The sequence below is a fragment of the Microcaecilia unicolor genome, chromosome 1 (genome assembly GCF_901765095.1).
Source record: "Microcaecilia unicolor chromosome 1, aMicUni1.1, whole genome shotgun sequence".
Taxonomy (NCBI): domain Eukaryota; kingdom Metazoa; phylum Chordata; class Amphibia; order Gymnophiona; family Siphonopidae; genus Microcaecilia; species Microcaecilia unicolor.
Genome location: NC_044031.1, coordinates 376134551 through 376160113, shown reverse-complemented (window position 1 = coordinate 376160113; position 25563 = coordinate 376134551). Strand labels below are relative to the sequence as shown.

Below are 25563 nucleotides of genomic sequence, written 5' to 3'. Positions count from 1 at the left end.
TGAACACCAATCCATTTTTCAGTGCGCCTGTGAAAAAGACCTTTTTTTTTTTTTTTTTTTTTAACGAAAATGGATGTGCAGCAAAATCAAAATTGCCGCGTGTCTATTTTGGCTCTGAGACCTTACCCCCAGCCATTGACCTAGCAGTAAAGAATCCAGGCGGTAATGACCTACGCGCGTCAAATGTCACTTGGTGCGTGTCCGTTACAAACATCCGAAAATAAAAATATATTTTTCAGACGCGCGCATCGGGCGCGTGCCAAAAATGAAATTACCGCAAGAGCCACGCACTAATCGGGTGGTAACTGCATTTTGGCGACAGTTGGGTGCGCGTAGATGCTTACGCGGCTTAGTAAAAGGGCCCCTATGAATGCAAGAAGAATAAATTCTACTGCTCACAGGATATATAAGGCACTATATTATTTCAATGTTTAAAATACACATATATGGCTGTACTGGCACCCAGGAGTCAAAACAAACAGTACAGTGGCCCACGGATGGAACACAGAGGTGGAACACCAGGATGAGAAGTAACCTTTTTTGGAGGACCTAACACAGGCCATGTTTCAGCTATCGCCTGCGTCGCGGGTCAGAAGTTTATCTCCTAGATATACTGCCCTGCTTTTTTACTGAAGCACTTGTTTCCTTTTGCCACTGCAGGACAGTATAAGACTTCCTATATTAAATTCACAAAGTAGGTATATAATCATAAAGGGCAGCTGGCTGTCACACGCAATATGCCAAAACATGGCCAATGTTGGGTCTTCCAATAAAGATTCCTTCTATTCATAAAACAGTAAATAATGACCTGGTGCTCCGCCTCTCTGTTATATTTGCAGGCCATCACACTGTTTTGACTACAATTCTCTTGAGATGTTGCTTCCCTCTGGCTTGCTTGCTCTGTACTAGCACCAGGGGCGTAGCTACTTGGGGCCATGGGGGCCTGGACCCCCACAGATTTGGCCCTGGCCCCCCACCGACCCTTTCAATGCCCCCTTTCCGCTGCTGCCGGGTACCTGTGCTGGAGGGGGCCCTAACCCCCGCCAGCCGAAGTCCTCTTCAGCCAGTCTTCGGGCCGGCGGGTTGCTGCAGCTGATGTGAAAGCCTAGGATAAATTCGGACTTTACATCCTTTAAAAGTCTTTTCTTTATTTCGAAAAGAACAGTCTCAAAATCCAAATTTTGTCTGGGGTCAAGGCCACAGTAGCCACCAGAGTTGTTGTTGGTAATTGTTCTATATCTGATGTTTCTAGCAAAGCTGAAACATCTAAAGACTGATTTTCCTGAGATTGTCGATTCTCTTCACCCTTAATCAAAAGGTAATACACATGGGAAAATGGTGGAATATGCTCTTCCCCCAACTCCAGAACATCTTTAAGATACATTTTTAACATCTCATGAGGAGAAACTTGTTTTCTGAAAAGGAAAATTAATAAAATGCAAATTGTTACTTTTGGAGAAATTCTCAAATATTTCAGTTTTCTTTCTGAGATTCGTCAAATCCTTAATTATCTTGTTGAATTTATTTATTTATCCTTTTCTTGATTAAGGACCTTTTGATTTAAAGCTTTTATTTCACCTTCAGATTCTTTCAAAGTCCCTTTTAAGCATTCTAATTCTTCCGACATTTTTTTAACCTGGGGGCATATAACTTTAGCAAAGTCCGCTATTAATGTCCAGAGATTATCTAAAGTCACTTCTTTAGGCTTATTAAAAAAAAAAACCCAGCAAATTGATTGATCTGTACCTCAGATTGTTGAGAGGAAATGTTGGGGGCCTGACATTCAGTCGATAATGCCATCTCTGCAGTATCTCAAGGAGTTTGAAAGCTCCCGATCTCCCCTAAAGGATCTTGTTGTACCTCCCGTCCTGCATTTCCTGTATCTACCAGGATTGAGGATGCCGCAATACGGGAACTGCTTCCTCGTGGCTGTGGGGGAGGAACTCTTGTGTCAGGGCTCAAGGTGATTTCCAGCCCTAAGTTCTGCTCCATGTCTCCAACTACCCCAGGTGGAACAAGCGGGCTAGCTCCTGACAGTCCTAAATCTGGAGCCCGCTGAAGATATGAAAGAATGGTCTTGGGACGAACTGGTAAGTTCTGCTGCTAGGGAGTAGCGGCAGCGGCCCGGCCTCTGCGTTTTGGCATCACTGAATAAGAAATCCATGCGGAGCCTGAAAACACGTCTGTCTCATTCAGCGGCCATCTTGGATGTGCACCACACTTTTTAGATCTTTCTAGGTTCCTCTGAAATTTATCACACACTATCAATAGGTCACTTTTCTGCTCATACCTTCTGTGAAGATAAAGAACTGTTGGAGTCTATAAGGCCTATTTTACACAGGATGTTGAGATTGGAATTGAATCATTGAGATCAGAACATGCTCAAATCTGACAGTATTTTACAAAAAGCTCTGCCAGACAAAGAGCCTAATACACCTAAGGAAGTGCAGGGGGTATGTGTATATTTGCCAGCATGTTTAAAAAAAATTTGATTGTAAGCCCACTAGGGACAGAGAAAGTACCTGCATATAATGTGTACTGCGCTGCATATGACTACTAGTGCTATAGAAATGATCAGTAGTAGTATAACAAGTCATTTTACAAATTTACATGTGTAAAAAAGTTGCACCAACTCTGCATTTTCCATGTATAGCCAATCCAATTCTACAACCTATGGGGTCCTTTTACTAAGGTGCGCTGAAAAATGGCCTGTGGTAGTATAGGGCGCGTGTTTTGGGCGAGCATAGATCCATTTTCCAGCATGCTTGCAAAAAATGCCTTTTTAAATTTTTTGACAAAAATGGACATGCGTCCATTTGGGGTCTGAGACCTTACCGCCAGCCATTGACCTACACACGTGAAATGCCACTTGGCATGCGTCTGATATGCGCATCCGAAAATAAAAATTATTTTTCAGATGAGTGTCTTGAACCCGAGACAAAAATGAAATTACCACAAGAGCCACGCGGTAGCTGGGCAGTAACTCCATTTTGGCACATGTTTGGCGCAAGTAGATGCTTACGCAGCTTAGTAAAAGGGCCCCTATATATCTAAGCACCACCAATTAAGGAGAAACGCAGCCCTTTTTCCTTTTTTTCAAGAAACAAACAAACATGGAATAAAGGGGAATTACTCTCTTAATCCTTTGTGTAAAGCCCTGTGTGAAATGAGCACATTTAAAAATCTATGCATGCCACTGAGCTGGTGCAAAATCTAAAGGAATTTTTTTTTTTTTTTTTAAATAATCCATGTATTCCTCAGGGGTGAAGCCATGGGTCTGGGTCCACCCAATTTGGGCTCAGACCCACCCAGCAGTGGTGCACCCTTGACAGTGCCAGCACTGAGGATCAAGTTAGGCTCCCGCCGCTGTTTTACATCTTCCTTTCTCTCCCTGAACAAGCATCTTTCTTCAAAGGGTTGCCGGCAGTGATTAGCTACTGCTGGCTGAGCCAGAAGTCTTCCCTCTGTGCTTCTCCTCCCTCAACTCTGACGCCACTTCCTACTTAGAGCCTGGAAGGAGCACAGAAGAGGGAAGGCTCAGCCAACAACAATTCTTACACGCTAACAGTGACCCTTTGAAGACAGACACTTGTTAAGGTAGAAGAGAGGAAAAATCCATATATGGGACCTTTCAGAGCAATGCTGTCCAACAGGAGAGAGAGAGAATTGATGGAAATGAGAATGGGATGGACAGAAAGGCGTGGACAAAATTAAGTAAATGTATATTTGCTGCAGCTTACCTGCTCTAGGCCACCAGTATGACCCACGTGGTTTAAATGATTCTTCATAAATTCGTAAGGCGTACTGGATGTGTTTCGGGCAAAAAGAAGCCAGGAGAACACAGGCACTTCTTTCCCCTCTTCATAGTCATTGAACAGTTCCACAGCTTTGCTCAACATAAGAAATTTCAATGCTTCATATAGACTATATTCATCTTCATTTCTAAAAGTTTCATCACAAGCTGCCTGCTTGTCTTTCAAAGATTTGATTTCACTCAAGGCTGCCCACTGCAAGAGGAAAGAAGTGGATCAGTAAGAAGGGCTTCCCTTAGACAGTGCCTGAATAATTAAAAAAAAAAAAAAGAGCTCTGTATTTACCTTGAAAATATCTCCCCTGGCAAGCAACTATAAACAGTAGAAAGCAAGTCTGGAAAAGTATTTTTGAAATTTCTAGAAACATGATTTATTTTTTTTTTAAGAGTAGGAGAAAAGCTGGAACCAAGTCACTCCTTATTTCTATTTTCTTCCCTTTCTTAGTGCATTTACCTTGGCCTCCTGATTATGTACTACTCTCCTCACTATGGGATCCCTTTACTAAGCGGTGGTAAGCATTAATGTGTGCTTCTTGTGTGCCAAAATGAGCACGCTCAGGTGTCCTGCGGTAGTTCTGGCATCTGCGCATGCTTCCATTGTGCTAAAAAATATTTTTTATTTTCTAGCTCTGGGGGTGTGTTTGGGGGCGGGGGCAGGGAGTAGGCATGCCCAGCGTTAACTGGTTAGCGCAGCTACATTGCCATGCACCTACTGATTAGCGCACGGTTAGACGTGAGTCCTCTCTGCCTACTAAATAGGTGTTGGTAAGGGCTCACATGCTAACTGGAAAATTAGCACATGGCCATTGAGGAAATGAAACTCAGCCATTTTACAACTGTGTTAAAGATGGCAGCATGTGAGGAAACCCACACGCTAGCAGCTTAGTAAATGGGCTGCCATACCTATACACTGCTGTCAGCTGGCTGCTGCTGCCATCGAGCTGCAGGTGTAAAATTCTCTATCTAATAATTGTAATGAAGTTGTTAAAGTTTCTAAACCGTGATCAAAACACCCACCCTCTTGGGTGGGGGGGGGGGGGGGGGGGGGGAGGGGGGGTCACAGGATGCCATCCACCAGTGGCGTAGCACCTATGACGTGGCTGGCAGAGATTCCCAAGCTGAAAACTCCCAACAACACTCTCCCTCCTGCATACCTTACAAATAGCAGATCTTCACCTGCAGGAAGAAGGCTGATATATACTGCTCACACCGACCCCAAAGCCTTCCCCTCTGACGTATTCCTGCCTATGCAGAAAGAGGAAGCTGCATCAGTGGGAAGGATGTGGGGCCAACATGAGTACTGTGTATTAGTTGCTGCTTACTGCCGGTGAAAATCTGCTATTTAAAAGGTGTGCAAGAGAGGGGGGATATTTGAGAGACCATATGGCATGCAGGCGAGAGAAGGAGAGACCAAATCACCTGTGGGATGGGGTGGGGTTCTTCTGCCCACCCATCTTGGGCCCAGGCCCATCCAAAATTGGGTGTCTGGCTACACCCCTGCATCCACCTAAACAGACTTATCGGGGAATCTCACAACCTGCTGTAAACTAAAAAAAAAAAAAAGGGGGGGGCAACAGTCGCTTAGGAGCACATGGTTCGCTGTGGAGTATCCTTGTAGGATACTATTGAAACAGGATCTTTAGGGAATCCCAACAGGGAGGTTTCAATAATGGTGAAAGAAAGTCAGGAGTATCTAATGGGAGAACAGAGTAAAAGATGGAAATTATCCCCATCAACTTCAAAGCAGATTGTAGATGCAAGGCAAACACACAATCTGAAGTGCCTGTATACAAATGCTAGAAGCCTAAAAAATAAGATGGGTGAGAGAGTATATAACACTATATGAGGTGGTATATAAAATAGGTATTTCAGAGACTTGGTGGAAGGAGAACAATCAATCAATGGGACACTGAGTTAACAGGGTACAAATTATATTGCAATAATAGAGGGGATCAAATTGGAGGGGGAGGGGTTGTGTTATATGTTGAAGAGGGAATTGAGTCAAACAAAATAAACATTCTACATAAAGCAGATAGCAGTGTGAAATCATTATGGATAGAAATTCCAGGTGTGAAGGGAAGGAGTATTCTTATAGGGCTGTAATACTTTCTGCCAAGATTAAGAAATGTTTACAGAAATTAGGAAAGATTGGGCAATAGTATAGTAATAGGTGATTTCAATTACCCCAATATTGACTGTATAAATGTTACATCAGGGAGCAACAGACAGATAAAATTCCTAGATGTAATAAATGACTACTTCTTGACTAGTCCAGGAACTGACAAGAGGGGGAGCCATTTTAGATCTAGTCCTTGGTGCAGAGCATAGTACAAAAGGTAACAGTGTTGGGTCCACTGGGAAACAGTGATCATAATATGATCAGGTTTGAGCTACTATCTGGAATGAAGCCACAAAGGAAATCTACTGTAGCAGCATTTAAGTTTTGAAAGGGCGACTATGATAAAATGAGGAATATGGTTAAAAAAAGAAGATAAAATAGTTGGCTGCAAAGGTTAGGACATTAAATCAGGCATGGATGTTGTTTAAAAATACCATCTTGGAAGCCCAGTGAACCATGCATCCAAGGGTACTGAAAGAACTCAAACATGAAATAACTGACCTGCTGTTAGTAATCTGCAACCTGTTGTTAAAGTCATCCGTAGTACCTGAACATTGGAGGGTGGCCAATGTGACAATTTTTTTAAAGGATTCTATGGAGATCCAAGATGGCGTTTGGAGCGGATGTACGCTATAGGAGCTCCTGAGCCTCAACAGATTTGCTTGGCTATCGGTGCACTCCCCATCTAGTATGAGGAAGAGGAAAGGGAAAACCGGAGGCACTGCCTCCTCGGGCCCGGTTGGGAACCCTACCGTTCACCTAGAAGCTTTTGGAGTCCGGGCGTCGGCAAAGCCAGTGATTGCTATGGAAGGAAACACAATATCAGCAGCGAACTGTAGCATCGAGGGAGTGACGTTAAATTCTCCCTCCGCGACCTGGAAGTGTTAGCGAAAAGGAAAGTGATTCGTTACTGGGGACGCCCTAAGTTGGTTATGATCTCCAGACGGTCAGAGGAGGCCCTATCGCTACATCCTCTCCGGGAGTAACATCAGAGGGGGGAATGGTGGTATTGCCGAACTCCCCACTGCCCCGGTGAACCACTTCTGGAGAACACGTCGGCTCGGTAAGACCAGCGAAAGTCACGTTGGACATACTTTGGGACGCCATACAGGGGGTTAATTCTTCTCTGCTCAAATTTCAGAGTCTTTTCGGAGAGATACAGTTGAATTAAAAAATAATTTTCTATTAGCATCCAATAAGATAAAAGCACAGCAAAATGAAATTGGAACAATGGGAACTGAAATAAAGTCGGTAAAAGAAGTGGTAACCTCAGTAATAAAAGAAAAAAATGCACATGCTCGAAAGATGGAGAACTTAGAAAATCCGCTCAAGAGGAATAATTTAAGACTTTTAAATTTTCCAAGATCTTCTTTTATATCTCCTTTGGAGAAATTAAAAAAATATATGTCCGAGATACTGGGACTATCGAGTGAGAATCACCCTCCCATGACAAAACTTTATTACTTAAAGGGAACGTTTAAAACTAAAGAAGAGTTGCCAAAAGAAAACTTGAATTTAACAGAAATGTTAGAAACATCAGTGGAAAAGGAACTGGCCACTCTGTTGGTGACCTTTGCTCTTGAATTGGACAAAATTAATATATTACGTTTATTTTTTAAGCAAGTGAATGATGTTTTCATGGGGGAGAAAATAAATATATTTCCAGATTTGGCTAAGGAAACCTTGGTTAGAAGAAAGGAACTAATGACGTATAAGTCAAGAGTTCTGGCTCTAGGAGTCACCTTCTTTATCAAGTTCCCATGTAAATGTACTATATTACTTGAATCCAAGACATACCTTTTTTTTTGACCCCAAGAAACTAAAAAATTTTGTGGAAAGCAGAGAACGAATGAAAGAGCTCCCTGGGGTTGTCTCAGTGGATAATGCTACAGCCTGAATGCAAGGTTGGCGGACCTTCCGCTCCGATTTAGTCCTTTTTTATTAAAGGAAAATTTATTTTTCTTTTCCTTTTTCCTTATATTTGATTGTTTCCTTGTTCTTGGATCTGTAAATTGTGGATAAAAGTAAGACTAGAATTACCTTCTGTGAGTATTAATGGTTGTGGAACTAAGTATGTAGGTTTTCCGACATTTATTGTTTATATGAATGTAAAATGAAAAAAATTAATAAAGAGAATTAACTATAAAAGGATTCTAGGGTTGATCCAGGAAATTACAGACCAGTAAGCCTAACTTCAGTGCCACGTAAAATAATGTAAACTATTATAAAGAATAAAATTACGGAACATATAAATAAACATGGTTTAATGGGACAGAGTCAGCATGGTATCAGCCAAGGAAAGTCTTTTCTCATCGATTTGCTTCATTTCTTTGAAGACGTGAATAAACATGTGGATAAAGGTGAGCCAGTTGATGTAGTGTATCTAGATTTTCAGAAAACGTTTGACAAAGTTCCTCATGAGGAACTCCTGGGAAAATTAAAGTGTCATGGGATAGAAGGCAATGTTCTGTTGTGTATTAGAAATTGGTTATTGGAAAAAAGCAGAGGGTAGGATTAAATGGCTATTTCTCTCAATGGAGGAGGGTGAATAGTGGTATGCTGCAGGGATCTGTACTGGAACGGTGTTATTTAACATATTTACAAATGATCGGAAATCAGAATGACGAGTGAGGTGATTAAATTTGCAGATGAAACAAAACTACGCAAGGTTGTTAAAACACATGCAGACTGTGAAAAATTGCAGGAAGACCACAGGAAATTGGAAGAATGGGCATCCAAACGGCAGATGACATTTAATGTGGACAAATGCAAAGTGATGCACATTGGGAAGAATAATCCAGATCACAGTTACCTGATGCTAGGGTCCAACTTGGGGGGGTCAACATCCCAGAAAAAGATCTAGGGGTTGTTGAAGACAATACTCTGAAATCTGCCCAGGGTGTGGCCAAAAAAGCCAATAGGATGCTAGAAATTATTAGGAAACAAATAGTAAATAAGACCAAGAAAACTATAATGCCTCTGTCACTCCATGCTGCAACCTCACCTTAAGTATTGCATTCAATTCTGGTCGCCGTATATCAAAAAAGATACAGCAGAATTAGAAAAGGTTCAAAGAAGAGTGACCCAAAATGAAAAGGGGGATGGAACTCCTCTCATATGAGAAAAGGCTAAAGAGATTATGGCTCTTACTTTTTTTTTTTTTTTAATATTCATTAGTTTTTAACAATATATCCCAATAAATGTGATAAAACAGAAATTGAAAACTAATTCAGTTACAATAATATACTAGAGAGGTATGGTAGCCGTGTTAGTCCACTTTTAAAGGTAATCAATAGAAATAAAACATGGAAAAGAAAATAAGATGATACCTTTTTTATTGAACATAACTTAATACATTTCTTGATTAGCTTTCGAAGGTTGCTCTTCTTCGTCAGATCGGACGAAGAAGGGCAACCTTCGAAAGCTAATCAAAAATAATATACTAAAATGAAAGAAAAAGAGATACACTTTCGTCCACAATAAACTTTGTAGGATCCAAGAATTTGAAAAAAAGAGAAAAAAAGAAAAGAAAAGAAAAATATACCACTAGATTATCGCATACCCATAAAGCTCTCCCCAGTCTATCTCTACAGTGTGCAAATGAGACTATACAATGACATTTATTCCTTCTTTAGCTGCAAGAAATTCCTCTAGTTGCTTGGGTTCAAAAAATGAAACTGTTCACCCTGAAACAACAGAAAACATAAGCAAGGAAATTTAAGCACAAAATTGACACCCAAGGCCAAAAAGGCCTTACGCCTTTTCTGTGTTTCTTTTGAAAGATGGGGAAATATTCTAACTTTAGAACCCAGGAACTGAGCATCCAAATGTCTAAAAGAAAGTTTCAAAACAGCATTGCAATCCATTACCAAAGCAAAAGACAGTACCATAGTAGTGCTCTGTGTAATTACTTCCAATAGTGATTCAAAAAAGGATGTGAGGTTCATGTCATCTCCAACTTCACTTTGAGAAGTCTCACCAGAGAATTTCCCCGAGACCAGTAAATACTGGGCTCGCGTAATAGGAGGTGGTGAATCACCTGACATCCCCAGAACTTCAATTAGATATTTCTTAAACATGTCTACAGGTGAAATAAGAGGCAACCTAAGAAAGTTGAGCAGTCTCAGATTATGTCTCCTAAGAATGAGGGATTAGTAAACAAAGGGGACAATAATACTAAAAAAAGATTTGAGGGGTATAAAAGGGAAATGGTAGATGAGTCAGTTTAGATGAAAGTACAAGTGGAGTGATGGGGAGGGAACAGAGGGGAGAAAATTAAGAGACACTGTGGGGAACTGCAATGGGTAGGAGTACACATATAGAATTCTATCAAAGTGAAAGATGCTAAATGCTCACTTTAAATGACAATTGATATTTAGGGAGGTGTTGAGATAGAAAACTGATATTCTGTTAATACAGGAAACTCATATTAAAATGCCCAAAGAATATTTTGTGCGTCACAGGGATTTTCCTTATGTTTCCTTGGCAGCAAATTGCCCAGAGCCTAAAAAAGGAGGGTGGGTGGGTGGGAGTAAAATAACCAGGTGGAGGGCCTAATGGGAAAAACCTTCTATTATATTTGAAATTGGATGGAGTGGAGAGGACTATATGCTGTTTATATGTACTTAACCTTAATCAAGAGGACGTTTGTAAAAATTCAATTGAAAAATGGTAGTTCCCCAATAGTGGAGGACGATTTTAATTTAAACAATTAATTTGGGGGAGGGGGGAATGACTGAGTGTTTGAAGGATACAGAAGCACAGAGTTTAAAATGATTTGATATACTAAGGAGGCTAAAAAAGGAAAAAAAAACAGAATTATACATTTTATTGATTCTTAAAATTTGTACTTAAGAAAAAGTATGATTCTGGTAGATGGGTAGCGCACACATTGATGCACCTGGAGTGACCATGCTCCTGTGAGAATCCGTTTAACATTGCAGAACCGATGAGTTCAAATTCTGCCATCAGCAACAGATGGCAGAGGAGGATATGGCCTGTTGTGTAACTTCTCTACTCCTCCACTTGGAATGGTCTGAATTGGAGTGGGGGGGAGGGGGGAGAGATAGGAGAATGGATAAGCACATCACTGAGTCTAGAAGATGTAACAAATCACCAGGACTGCATAGTATTCCAGTCTCCTGTGAGAGTTCAATAAATTGCTAACCTCATTCAAAAACTGCCCACAATATCAAAGGCTTGGATAGTGGCCAATGTTTGATATTGGTGACAAGCAAAATGGTTGCAGCTATTATTAGAAAAACAAAAAAATTTAAAGAACAAGGAAAATCTTTTGTTATTGATTCATCAGAAAATAAATGCTAATGTTTCAACATACACCTTGAGGACTTTGGAGATTCATCAGCCATGTCGAACATTGAAATCTGAGAATGTAAAGCAATGGTTGTACCATCACCATCAGATTACCATTATGCTGAGACTCGTGCTTTTTCTACTGCAGGATCAATAAAGTAAAACAAGCTTCCTGGTACTCCGAGGCTTTGCGCTAATGTTCTTCAACTTAAGAAGTATTTGAAGACATTACTTTGGACAAGCTTTATTTTTCCATTGGTTTATTGCTGTTTTTATGGAAAAATTATGCCTTACCTGCTGATAATTTTCTTTCCAGTAATAGCAGATGAATCCAGAACTGGTGGGTTGTGTCCATCTACCAGCTGGTGGAGATAGAGATTACAAAGCTGAAGGCAGTGATACCAGACGGTCAGCTCCTACATCACTTCAGTATATGTCTCATCACCAAGCAGACTCAGACAAGAAACCAGGAAGCCTTCCTCATCAACCAAACACAACACAAACTCATCAGTCCGAATTAGAGAAACCACGATTGCAATGGACTCCTCTTCAGTGGTTTCTGTTCTCTCTTTCTTTTCTTTTTTAAAGACCAGGACAAGCACAGATACGCAAAACAATCGTGGCTGACAAGAGGGTGGGATCCTGGATTCATCTGCTGCTACTAAAGGAAAGAAAATTATCAGCAGGTAAGGCATAATTTTACTTTCTTTAGTGTATACAACAGATGAATCCAGGAACTGGTGGGATGTACCAAAGAAATCCCTAATTAGGATGGAAAGTCGCTGCTCCCCGAGCCAGAATCGCCACTGCAAAGGCAGCATCCAAATAGTAAAAGCACATCCGTTCCGCCCAAGAGATAGACAGCAACCTTGTGGAACGAGCCTGCAATGCCACAAGTGGGACACAACTTTCCAAAAAAATCCACAAAACAAAGTACCTGCAATCCAATGAGAAAAAGTCGGATCAGAGGCCGCCGTCCCATGGCAAGGACCAGCAGGAAGGACAAAGCGAAGATCCAAATGCTGAAAAACATGAGACATCTGTGAATGGTGGAGAACCCTCCAAGCATCCAGAAGACGAGGCACTGCGTACTCCATGTGAAAATCCCCCTCCCGAAAGGAGAGAAGAAAGAGAGGCTGATAAAGAAGAAAAGTCAAACCACAGCCAGCAAGAAAAGGAGGAATCGTATGCAAGGTCACTCCAGACTCAGTAAAATTCTCAAGTAAGCTCCTAAGCAATGCCTTTTACAAAGGATCAAAAGGAGTCCGAAGCAATGCTCGGTAGACAAGAAGCCCGAAGTTGGGCTCAGAGAGCAAGAACGAGGTTTCAGGGCAAACAAGGTTGCAGCAGAAGAGGAGCAAAGCACTCTGCAAGAAATGCATCACATTCGGGTGCAAAGCCAGAGAAGAGCCTGACACACTCTCCCAGAAGCAGGCTACCGCCACCTGCACCCGAAGTGAATTAGAGTCCAGGCCCTTCTACAACCCATCCTGCAGAAAGAAATCAATCGCTGAGGAACAGACACCTGCAATGGAGGCCAAGCGTGGGCCACAACCATGCCTTAAAAAATCCTCTACACCCAAGAATATGCGGTCGAAGTGGACCGCATACAAGCTCGCAATAGAGCAGTAATCACTGTGTCCGAAGAACTCTGTTCCTCAGTCAACCTCTCACAAAACCAGGCCATAACACCAAAGCAAGAGGGATCCTCCACTCTGTAATGGACCCTGAAGGAAGAGCCAGGAGTCGAGTGTAATCCAAAACGGAGGTGCCACCAGGAGCCGCACCAAATCCAACCAAGGGTGCTATGGCCAATCCGAAGCTACCAGAATGACTCCACCCTGGTGGCGAGTGATCTGAAAAGAACTCAGCCACAGAGAAGCCATGGCGGAAACACTACTGAAGAATGTCCTCTGGCTAAAGAAGCAGCTTAACAACCAGCCCTGCCAAATCACCCTCGGCATCCAGCGGGACACCATCAGCTCTACCTCTGGAGCTCTCTACTTGAGGCCAAACTGGAGAAGCACTGGTGCAGAATAACCATTCCACTGAGACCAGAAGACAGCAGAAAGAGAGAGCTCACCATAGGAAAAGCCCATGAAGTGGGCCTCAGAGAAACGGAACACGAGTTCCTCTGCCCACTCCATGGGGGTGACACGCCCTGGTGGCCAGGGCCCGGCTCTAAGTCCCACGCTGTCAAAGAAGAATCCACCGCCATCATGTTCTCCAACGGCACAACCACCGCATGGCCGGCAACATGTCATAAAAGGCTAGAAGATGAACAGCACCAAAAGCAGGTCCAGGAGGGAGATCGACCACAGCGTCTCCCGTGCCATCCACTGCCCCGGAGGCGGAAGGAGGCAAAGGGCTCTCCAGCCCAAGAGACTTGCATCCGTAACCACCACCATCCACTGCGGAGGCGCCAAGGCATCCCTTCCACAGGGAGGAATTGCGGAGCCACCAGTTCATGTGCAGCTGTGCTGAGAACAGCCATGGAAGACGCCGCTGACACTCCTGGGACACAGGAGACCACCTGCCAAGAAGCGAGAGCTGTAGATGTTGCATGTGAGCACAGCCCACGGCACTACCTCTAAAGTGGCCACCACATAGCCCAAGACATGAACGTACTGCCAGGCCCAAGGACTCGGCGCCCCGAGTATACTGCGCACCGAGTCTGAAGCTAGGTCCTCCAGTCCTTGGTCAAGAAAAAAAAATCATACCAGACCTGTTTGGGACTGGACAAGGTGGCTCCTGAAGGGTGACCACCCAGTCCAAGAATTTCAAAAGCGATAATATTCAGGAAGATTGACCCTCAATATTCGTCTAGAGCAGGATGCACTCTGATGCTGTCCTTGTAGAGAATGCCACAACACTCTCAAACCTAGGAAAAGGTGCATGGAGCCATAGCCACGCAGAAAGACAAAGCCTGGAAATGAATAAAACCACAGATGAGGGGGGCGGGGGGCCAAAGAGGAAAGCAGAAACGCTTCTTAGAGGAGAAGTGCAGGGAACAATGCGAAATTGAAGTAGCTCTGCAATATAGCTAGCAGTCCAATAGAAAGAAAAAGTGCAATAAAAAGCCTTAGAGAGACTACAACATACAGCTAGCTAGAGGTGCTGCTGATACAGTGGAAGCTGAAGCTGGTATGCAATAGTTTGACGAGTATCAGAGTGCAATACTAGAAAAGCAGAGCTGCTGTGGGAAACCAGCACAGCTAACCTTTGGCGCTGTAGCATAGTATTAGCTGTCCCCACTATGCAATGAACTGCTTGTAAAGGCAAGCAATATGGGAGAGTGAAGTAAAATATGCCCCATATGAAGAGGAGCCGAGGACCACAGCTTCTATGATGCACAAACCAGCCTTAAACCTGTGGCCTTCAGGTTGAAAGCCAGCTATCTTCCGGGGGGGGGGGGGGGGGGGGGGGGGGGGGGGGGACTATTTTGCTGAAACTACTGCACCTGGAGATAATGATCCCATGGCAGCCCTGAGGTTCCAATGTTACCATGGCGACCAGAGCACTAGACCCAGAAAATAACAATATGTAACATTCCCCACAGAAACTGGAGCCAACAGCACTAAACCTAGAAACTCCCTTGTAAAGGTGCAGAAAAAAAAAAACCCTACAGCACCTGGTATTGCCAGGCCCAACCCTACTAAGCTTCCAAAATCAGATGAGATCAGGCACACTCAGGGAGGTGTGCCCGTAGGCAATACCTATACTGCCAATATAAAGAGTTCCACAAAGGAAGTGAGGGCAACTTTCTGGGTGTTTAAGCAACTGCCCTCAGAGAAAAAACTGAGGGGACCGAAAAATTTGTAAATAAAAATACTAAATAGGCCCTTTCAGAGACCCAACACACAAGGAGCCCTGCGCTGATGCTGTTCACTGTTTCCCACACCAGAACAGCCTTTAACCAACTCAAAAACTATAAAAAAAAAAAATCTTAACTCACCACAGACAGTGAGGTCTCTTGGAGACTGCTGCCATCAACGTACCCACTTAGGCAAACATGGTTTCCAGCTCAGGCAATTCCTGTTGCCTCTGTGCAGAAGGGGACTGCCCTGAAAAGACTCTCTCCAAATAAAGGAAGGCAAGGGAGCAATGGACTCTACTGCTAAGCTAGAGAGTAAACATCCCCTCTTCAGGGAAGGGTCCATCATAGAGACTGAGACAGACAACAAGCCAGAAATCTCCAAAGGCTGAACTAAAAAGGAACTGTCAGTTCCCCTACCAGACTCCTGCAACATATAGGCATATGGAGCAGCAGAAAGAACTTGAGGAAAGGTCAGAAGCCCCCAGAGAAGCCCCCAGAGAAGCCCCCAGATCGGCTGACGTGCATCCTGAAAAACAAGGAACACCTCAGAAGGACCATCAGATTCCTTCTGGGAAACCTTGCAGTCTAGAACCCATCCGCCCAAGATGGGCATAAAAACTACCCTGGGCCCGAAGCTATCGAGGAAGAACCAGAGAGGGGTCCCAATGACCCCACTTCCAAATAGGCACCCAACTGCCTCTCCTGCAACACCGGATCTACTGCAGACAGTAGCAAAGCTAATACTATACCCAAAAGCGGGAGCCGCATCAGGAGCTGCCAAAAGAAAATGGTGTGCACACTTGACACCTCAGAGCAGGAATCCCGCTCAAAAGAAATCCCTGGTAGCAATAGACGTCCCCACTGCCTCCCAGCATTTGCTCACAACAAGAGCCTCCTATGGTGGCCTCCACTGCCAATACCGCTCGTTCCCCAATGGCAGAAAAAAATGCACTCATCGGAGACACACAGCCAGACTTCCCGCCAACAGCGGGACCTCCCAGGCAAGCCTGCCACCAAACTGGCTCAGCAGGCTACACACACACAGAGAATCCAAAGACGCTGCCCCCAAGGCTTCTCTTAGCAACCTGCTGCCCTGCTGCTGCTGCTGCAGAGCCTGCGTCCCGAATTGCTCTTTTTTTTTTTTTTTTTTAACAGCTGATAACAGCAGCAAACACGAGGCCTTGTTGTGGACTAGAGGTTTTTTTTGTTTGTTTTTAGTGAGGAAGGCTACAGTCCAAACAACAGCCCAAACTCTGGAAGGAAAGGGACCACAGGGTGAGGCAGGGACCCAGGCCACCAGGTATGCCCCTAAAGTGGGCACATAGCCCAAACACCCCCTAAGCTCAACTGGCCAAAAGGTCCAGGGCAGGCCCAAGAGATGAGTCTAGGAGCTGCAGAGACACCGTCTACCACCTGCTAGAGATTTTCAAAATCAACCAGAAAGGACCAATTAGTGTTCACACTGGCAGGGACCACTATATAACCTATATAAGCTGACAATGTCCCAAGCACACTAGTACTATCCTAACATAAAACAGCTAAGTGGGCAAAAAGGTTAGTTTAAAATAATGTCTTCTTAATAATCATAATTATTGTTACTGGGATCAGAATCTAATGCATCAGCACTGCTTGTTGAACTGGTCATTAGGCAATGATGTGCAATTTGTCATTCATCCACAGTTATTTTTTTGTATAAAGCCTTTTGGGATAACAACTTCTCAGAATTGAATGTTTTATATTTTTATGTTATTTTAAAGGTTTTTTTTTTTAAACAGAAAGTCTCTTCAGCATGACTCTTGTGATCTCATTAGTGATTAAATGCAGTTGTATAGTATTACTTAACTGGCAGCAAATTTGCTTGTAGAGAGAACCTCTGCCAACAAGGACACGATTCGTGCCTTCATCAGGGAAGCGGTTCGATATGCAGTTACATATCGAACCTCTTCCCTGATGAAGACACAAAACTTGGCAATTCAAGTTGCTATAGAAGATAATTTATTTACAGAGTGTATATCCAAGTCCTCTTGCAGATCAATAGCTACAACAATTTGTATATCATCAGTATAAATAAATGCTGTAAGTCGAATGATTGAACAAATATAAGAAATAGTGTAAAAAAATAAATAAATAAAAAGAGTGGGTGATAAGAGAGAGCCTTGGGGTACCTCCACAATCTAATGAAAATAGTGGAGAGTGTTATTTGTTCCAAGAAGCTCTAAGTATGGTGTGAAAGATAAGATTTAAACCAGTCAAAAACTCTCTTGGATACCTACGTCAGCTAGACGATTCAAGAGCAAAGCGTGATCTACTAAACTGAATGCAGCACTCATATCCAAAGAGAGAAAGATTTTGAGCAGCGCAGAATTAAGCTGTAGAATCTATTCCGAGGAAGAGGTTAAGGGAACCAACATAATAAATAGGTTTGGATAGGTTCCTGGAGGAAAAGGCCATAAAAAATGATTAGCCAGTTACACTTGTGAGAGCAATTGCTCAACACTGGAAACGAGCTATGAGAAAAAAATCAACTTTTTGATATCTGCTGGGTACTTGTGACAGACTGGTCACTATTAAAGTCAAGATGCTGGCTCAACAGACCTGTGTCTGATTCCAGATGGTTCTTCTTACATTCTGATATGTTTATGAAAAGACTTGATGTTCTCGCCTTTTGTTTATGAATACAGTCACACTGTTCATTTACAGGGCCTCAGGTTTAACAAAAAACACCATTTAGCATGCTATCTTAGGCAATGGGACAAAGAGCTAGGCCCCATGTATTGAGATCTACTTTAGATCCAAATTTGTTTTTTTTTTTAATTTTCTGATATATAGCACCTGTAAACCTAAAAGCTATTGAAGCAGTGTACATTAAGGTTCAGTAGATATTTTTCTGTCCCTGGAAGGCTCACACTGAGTTTGTAGCTGAGGCAATGGAGAGTTAAGTGACTTGCCCAAAATCACAAGGAGCTGCAACGGGTTTTGAACCAGGACCCTTGGCTCTAAACCTGATACTCTAACTATTCAACTACTCTGTTTTGATCTTCAGTCTGCACAGCTCTGATCAGTACTCAAATCCAAATCCTTATAAAAGATTATATTGTGTCAAAAATTCAACTTATGGGAGCCACATACTTCTATGCTATATTAGCAGAAGTAATTAAGTAGGATTCTTCCTGCACACACATGGTGGAATTGCCCCTATATCAAAGTTTCTGAAGCCAAGTTCAAACTTTTTGCTCTCAAATTATGGAAATGAACATTCCTTATATGGTATTGGTTTGTTATTGGGGAAGACCCTAGCTGGTTAATACTGCAGAAATGTAATAAAATAATAGAAGGAATGAAAATCATGAGTGCTAAATGTAGAACAGATCATCTCTCCTACCCCCCCCCCCAACCCCCCCAAGCACACAGTGGCTGCAAAACATCTGGGAGATAGTTAGCATGAAAACAAATGACATGAAATAAGAGACCAAAAAACATAAGTTTGATTAAAAAAAACTAGGCCCCCTTTTTTTGGGTACATGAAATAGCTCTATACCACTGGAAGACAGGAATATCTGACCACACTATTACATTTGCACCCCACGCTTTCCCACATACAGCAGGTTCAGTGCGGCTTACATAGTTAAAAAAAAAAGCATTACAAAGGACATGTAAGAAGAATATTATAAACTGTGAAACACAATGAGGCATATTTTCAAAGCACTTTGGGAGGCTAAGTTCCATAGGTTTCTATGGAACTTTGGGAGGCTAAGTGCTTTGAAAATGAGCCTCAATGGCAACAGTGCCCAAGAATATATGAATTGGAATAGGGGAGGTAGACAAGAATAGGATAGGTAAAAGGGAAGGAGATTGGGAGGGATATGGTAAAAAGGATGGAGAAGATTGGAGATTGAGTATAAGGGGATTTGAAAATAAGGTCAGAGGTATAATTGGTGTCATCGTCAGAGCTGGAGTTGTTTAGGTGGGCTGGTAGAATTAAGTTGGTTCATTAGGGTAAGCTTGCTTGAAAAAATGGGACTTTTCCTGAATGGTAAATAGTTGTTCATTGCTCAGATGGGTCTTGGTAGAGCATTCCAAAGTTGACTATCCAAAAAGTATGATTATAATTGTGGAGGTTCCCCCCCTTCCCTTACTAAATTTGATGAAATCAACTTTCTGGCTACACTTTTATTACAAATATATTAAAAATTCATTCATGTGGAAGTAGTAGTGGGATACATCTAGTAAAAATGTCTTTGTTAAGGTATACTAACAGTTCCTATGTACAGTAGCTGACTTGTTGGACCTGTAATGTTTACAGTTAATATACTGTAATTGATATTTGAAAACTTAAAAGTGTTGCAGAGGAAAAATAAAGCACTTTATAAACCATTTCTGATCATTTACATAAGAACATAAGAACAGCTATAGGGGTCAGACCAATGGAACCACCTAGCTCAGTAGCCTGTTTCCAACAGTGGCCAATACCTGGCAGAAACCCAAATAGTAGCAACATACAATCCCAGGGCAAGAAGTGGCTTTCCCCATGTCTGTCTCAATAGCATACTATGGACCTTTACTCCAGGAACCTGTCCAAACCTTTTTTAAACCCTGACACGCTAACTGCTGTTATCACATCCTCTGGCAATAAGTTCCAGAGCTCAACTATTCATTGAGTGAAAAAATATTTCCTCCTATTTGTTTTAAAAGTATTTTTAAGTAACTTCATTGAGTGTCCCCTAGTCCGCACTTTTTGAAAAATATCGATTCACTTCTCATTCTACATCACTCAAGATTTTGTAGACCTCAATCATATCTCTCCTCAGCCATCCCTTTTCCAAGCTAAAGAGCCCTAACCTTTTTAGCCTTTCCTCATGAGAGGAGTTCCATCCCCTTTATTATTTTGGTCGCTCTTCTTTGAACATTTTCTAATTCCGCTATATCTTTTTTGACATATGACGACCAGGACTGAATGCAATACATGATGGAGCAATACAGAGGCAGTACAGTACTCTTACATAGTAAATGAATGATGGCAGATACAGACCTGTACGGTCCATCTAGTCTGCCCAAGAAGATAAACTCATTTTACATGGTATGTGAAGCTTTATATGTATATCCGTGTTTGATTTGTCCTTGTCATTCTCAGGGCACAGACCGTAGAAGTCTGCCCAGCACTGAGGACTCAGTCGAAAGGATTCCCACTGTCTGCAGTACAAAAGCTGAGAAACATTCAAAGCATCCCCACTGTCTGAAGTACAAAGAGCTGAGGTCTCACTCCGAAGAATACCCACTGTCTGCAATACGAGAGATGATGGCTCAGTCCAAAGCAGGGGAGTAGCCAGACCTCACAGTGGGAGGGGGCCAGAGCCCGAGGTGGGGGGCACATTTTGGTGTGCTGCCTCACTGCCCCCCTCCGCCGCTTCCCCCCTACAAATAATTACCATCCCTTTCCTAATAATTCCTAGCATCCTGTTTGCTATTTTGGCTGCCACCAAACACTGTGCAGAAGATTTCAGCATATTGTCTATGACGACACCTAGAACTTTTTCTTGGACGCAGACCCCTATGGTGGACCCTAGCATCAGGTAACTATGATTTGGGTTATTCTTCCCAATGTGCATCACTTTGCATTTGTCTACATTAAGGCCCCTGTTTACAAAGCTGCGCTTGCAGCTGGCATGCAGTACTGCCGAAACAACCCATTCAGTTTGAATGGGCTGTGCTGGCAATGCTGAGCGGCAGGGGGGTAATTGTCATCTGCCATTTGGATGCCCAGTCTTCCAATTTCCTATGGTATTCCTGCAATTTTTCACAGTCCGCATGTGTTTTAACAACCTTGAATAGTTCTGTGTCATCTGAAAAGTTCATCCTCATTTTCCTCCTGATTTCTTTATCAATTTGTGCTTATGACACCAAGACACACCTATCCTGATCAAATCTAAATATTCCAAACTCAGTTGCACAGCAAGAGGGTGCCTGCATCATGGTGACCCCCCCCCCCCCCCAAGAGCAAAGTGATACGTGAAGATGTCCCTGCATTTGAATGATGCCAGATATAAGCTCCACACCACAAAAATACTGGTCTTCAGAATTTATTAAGACTTCATTCCTTTTCTATGGGATATTTATCGTGAAGATCATACAGAGAATCTACAAATTTGGAGTAGGATGGTGGGAATCTCTGGCTTAGTCCCAAAATGCTACATTATTTTCATTGCTCAGTTATAAAAACAGTTTCTCAGAATAAGTCAAAACATATAGAGGATACATTTTATTAACAGGTCACCTCAGCCCTGGATTAACCATTAAGCAAAATAAGCATGTGCTTAGGGCACAAAGGTAAAGGGGGCGGGCATCAAAGTTTTCCCCCCTTAACATGCCCTTAACTCTTTCACTATCATTTGCCACAGCCATTATTTAACATGAATTTCAATGTTTTTCTGATTATAAATATGATTTATTTTGCACAATATCTCAGCACTTATTGAGTCTTAAATGTCTTGTCAGTTAAGCAATGGAAGTGGCTGAGGGACAGCACTGTTGGGCTGTGCTTAGGACATCAGTTGGCCTTATCTGTACCTGAGTCACCTACTGAATGTTTGATGGCCGAGTAGCCTATTTTATAAAGACACTGGCTAGACTGAAGCTATACTACTACTACTATTTAGCATTTCTATAGTGCTACAAGGCGTACGCAGCGCTGCACAAACATAGAAGAAAGACAGTCCCTGCTCAAAGAGCTTACAATCTAATACACAAAAAAGAAAATAAAGTAAGCAAATCAAATCAATTAATGTGAACGGGAAGGAAGAGAGGAGGGTAGGTGGAGGCGAGTGGTTACAAGTCAAAAGCAATGTTAAAGAGGTGGGCTTTCAGTCTAGATTTAAAGGTGGCCAAGGATGGGGCAAGACGTAGGGGCTCAGGAAGTTTATTCCAGGCGTAGGGTGCAGCGAGACAGAAGGCGCGAAGTCTGGAGTTGGCAGTAGTGGAGAAGGGAACAGATAAGGATTTATCCATGGAGCAGAGTGCACGGGAAGGGGTGTAGGGAAGGACTGAAGCTATAGACATTTTTATATCTGCTTGGGTTATATGAAATTGTGTGCTTTATTATCACTGTGCATACTTTTACTGATATAACCCCTGAAGTATATAAAAGCCCTTTAATGAATGCTCTGCCTTTAGAAGGCATCCAAAGTCCCCACCCACCCACCAAAAGTTGTGATTGTTCCCCTTTCTCCTCTATTCTAAACATTCCTTCTTTTAGGATCTCATAAGAAATGACTGCAGGATCTCTGGAAAATAAAGAAATAGGGGGGAAACTCCTCTCATCCTCTTGCCTTCTCTTATGAAGCAAAAGTAGCATCAAGGACAGAAAAAACTGCAGCAATAGAAACAGCCTTTTAAAAGCTTTTCCCAAGTAATTCCTGTGTCAATTATGATTTCCTAGAACCAACTAACCAGACTCCCTTAACCATCAGCTTCTACCCAGACAACATACTCAGAAGTACATAAACATTCTCAAACCTTTGTCTTGAGTAGCTCTAAGTATTCCGTAATTCTGCCACAAAGGTTTTCATTTTTGTCACTGTTCAGCTGTTGCTGCAGTTTCCATTGCTTGAGCCACTTGTATTTTTTGATCAACTCTGTTGGTAGCTGCATTGAAAAAAAAAAAACAAAATACCCGTGTCAACTAATTGTTTTAACACCACACAAGAATTCAGCTTTGAAGGTCCCCCCCCTCCCCCAACATAAAAGGCAGGCATAGAAAATTTTATCATGATTGTCTATTAGACTATTGTACTTTTCAAACATTTTTTAAAATGACCACCTTAAAGTTATGCCCCGGAGAAAGGCACACAGGTAGGATGACTATGTTGCAAGGGCATTACCCGCCAATCTCTGTACAAGGGGCACTGACGAAATCAGCTTTGAAAAAGACACCCATCCCTAGTCTGCTTGTAGGCATTTACCTTGGAAAAAAAATCAGCCTGCAGTAATGGGATCATAATAGAGGATAAATAGAAAAATTAAGTTATTAACTACTTATAACATTTGTTTTCCTGTAACAGCAACTTGGAGGAGCTTCATACAAGGCCCTTGTGATTATCTTGCATGTTTAAATAAAATTTACATTTATATAAAGATATATTTTTTAATTAGTTATGGGTTCTTGTCAGCATGGGACTGTCTAAGAAGAAATTAGGACTTAGCTGAATTTTCTTTCCATTAGTTCTTCTCACTATTCCACAACCTGTGGGATAATTGTGTCCATCAACCAGCAGGTGGAGATACAGAACTGAAAAATGAGCTGAGACATCTCTCTCAGCATCCAGTCCAGATCCTCAGTATTTATGTAGTTAAGCAGTAAGGAGAAACTCAGAATAAACACAACCACCTTAAACTCGCTAACCTAACACTAACCAGACGAGCAAACGTGTGGACCTCTCATCTCTGGACAACTTGTACAGAACAAGAGATATGCCAGAAGTACCATGCAAGGTGAGTGTTGTTATGACCCATTACTTCACACCGACTAAACATCTCAGAAAGCTCGGACAGGCCTCTGGAATAGTGGGAAGAACTAATAGAAAGAAAATGATCAGGCAAGACCTAATTTCTTCTTCCATTACACAGCTTCCAGCTATTCCAGAACCTGTGGGATGTTCCAAAGCAACCCCTAGAATGGGTGGGATCCTCGTGCCACCACCCTGAGAACATGAGCCCCAAAACTAGCTTCCGAGTGCACCACAACGTCCACCCTGCAGTGCTTGGCAAAGGTATGCAGCATCAATCATGTTGCCATCTTGCAAATATCCAGTGACAATAAGGTAGTCCTTACCCAGGATGTTACTGTATGCCTCGTAGATGAGCCTGAAAGGCCTGAGAAACCTACTTCCCTGCAAGCAAATAAGCTGACTCGATAGTCTCCTTCAGCCATCTAGCAATTGTGGATTTGGAAGCCATAAGGCCAAACCTCCGTTTATCAAAAAGCACAGTGTATTCCATTTGCAAAACTCATTTGTGACTTCCAAATATGAGGACTATGAACATGGAGATGCTTCAAGGAAGAATACAGAGCCTCTTCATCCTCTCCATGACAGGATGGAAGCTCCACAGATTTGTTGAGATGAAATGATGACACCACTTTTGGAAGAAAGGAAGGAACTGTGCACAGGGAGACCCCTGCCTCTGAAAAGTGGCGAAAGGGATCCTGACAAGAAAGCCTGAAGCTCCAAAACCCTAGGTGCTAACGCAACAGCAACTAAGAACACAGTCTTCAGCGTAAGATCTTTCAAGGAGGCCTTCAGGAGTGGCTCAAAAGGAGGCTTCTGAAGAGCCCAAAGGACTAAATTAAGGTCCCACTCTGGTCACAGCATGGCTGCAAGTGGTCCACTTCCCGCAAGAATCAAACATTTAGGTGAGCTGCCAGAGACATCTTCTGTAGTCAGCCCTGAAACAGGCCAAGACGGCAACCTGAGCTTTTAGAGAACCCAACACCAATCACTTTCTGAAGGCCTGCCTGGAGGAATGCTAGGATGTCTGCATTCAGAACACCAGCCCTCGACCTCCACACCCTTGTATATGCAATGGATGTAGAGTGCTTCCGAGCCTGAAGCAAGGTAGCAAGGACAGAATCAGAATAACCTTTTTGTCTCAAATGAACTCTTTCAATGGCCAAGCTGTAAGAAGGCGCAGATCCTCCATGAGCATCGGACCTTGCTTCAGTAGGCCGTATACCTGTGGAATACGGAGAGGGCTCCCATCCAGCAGTCGAATCAGGTTTGCACACCACACCCTCTGTGGTCAATCCAGAGCTATGAGAATTGTTCGACCCCAGTGCAATGTGATCCTTTTCAGTAAGCAGCCTACCAAGGACCGAGGGAAGACGTACAGTAGATGTCTCCAGCCAGGGCTGTAGCAGGGCATCGATCCCCATCGAGCCTGGTTCTTTCCAACAGCTGAAGCACTTGGGCACTTTCGCATTCCTTTTCATCACCATCAAATCAAGAAGCAGAGAACCCCATTGTTCCACTATGAGCTGAAACCCTGGCTGGATAGGTCCCATTCTCCCTGGTCCAAGGAGTGCCTACTAAGAAAAGTACACCTCCACATTTAAGGACCCAATGATGTGACTGCCGACAAGCAGAGATTTTTCTCTGCCCAATTCATGAGGGAGGCTGCCTCCATTTCTATCATACAGTGTTGAGCCCCGCCTTGCTTGTTGATATAAGTCACCGCTGTCGCATTGTGGGAGAAAATTTGGATCGGGGTCCCTGACAGAAAGGGAGCCAAATCATATATAGGCACATTTTCAAAGCACTTAGCCTTCCAAAGTTCCATAGGTTTCTATGGAACTTTGGAAGGCTAAGTGCTTTGAAAATGAGCCCCATAATGTATTCCGCAGTGCCCTGAGCTCCAAGCAATTTATCCGCTACCGAGACTCCTGTTCCGTCCAGGTGCTCTGTGCTAGACTGAGCTTGTAATGAGCTCTCCAACCTAACTTGCTGGCATCCATTA

The 25563-nt window shown here is 42.8% G+C and overlaps 1 protein-coding gene across 1 annotated transcript in view; it reads right to left on the bottom strand.

The window, feature by feature from the left end:
* LOC115474493 (ubiquitin thioesterase otulin-like) overlaps positions 1 to 25563 on the bottom strand; it is a 102846-nt gene that overhangs the window by 3681 nt on the left and 73602 nt on the right. Inside the window, exons 8-9 of the mRNA XM_030209985.1 lie at positions 22570 to 22698; positions 3741 to 4007 (exon numbers count right to left, since the gene is read on the bottom strand). Of these exons, the coding sequence (XP_030065845.1) occupies positions 3741 to 4007; positions 22570 to 22698 (396 nt within the window). The remainder of the gene's footprint in view (positions 1 to 3740; positions 4008 to 22569; positions 22699 to 25563) is intronic.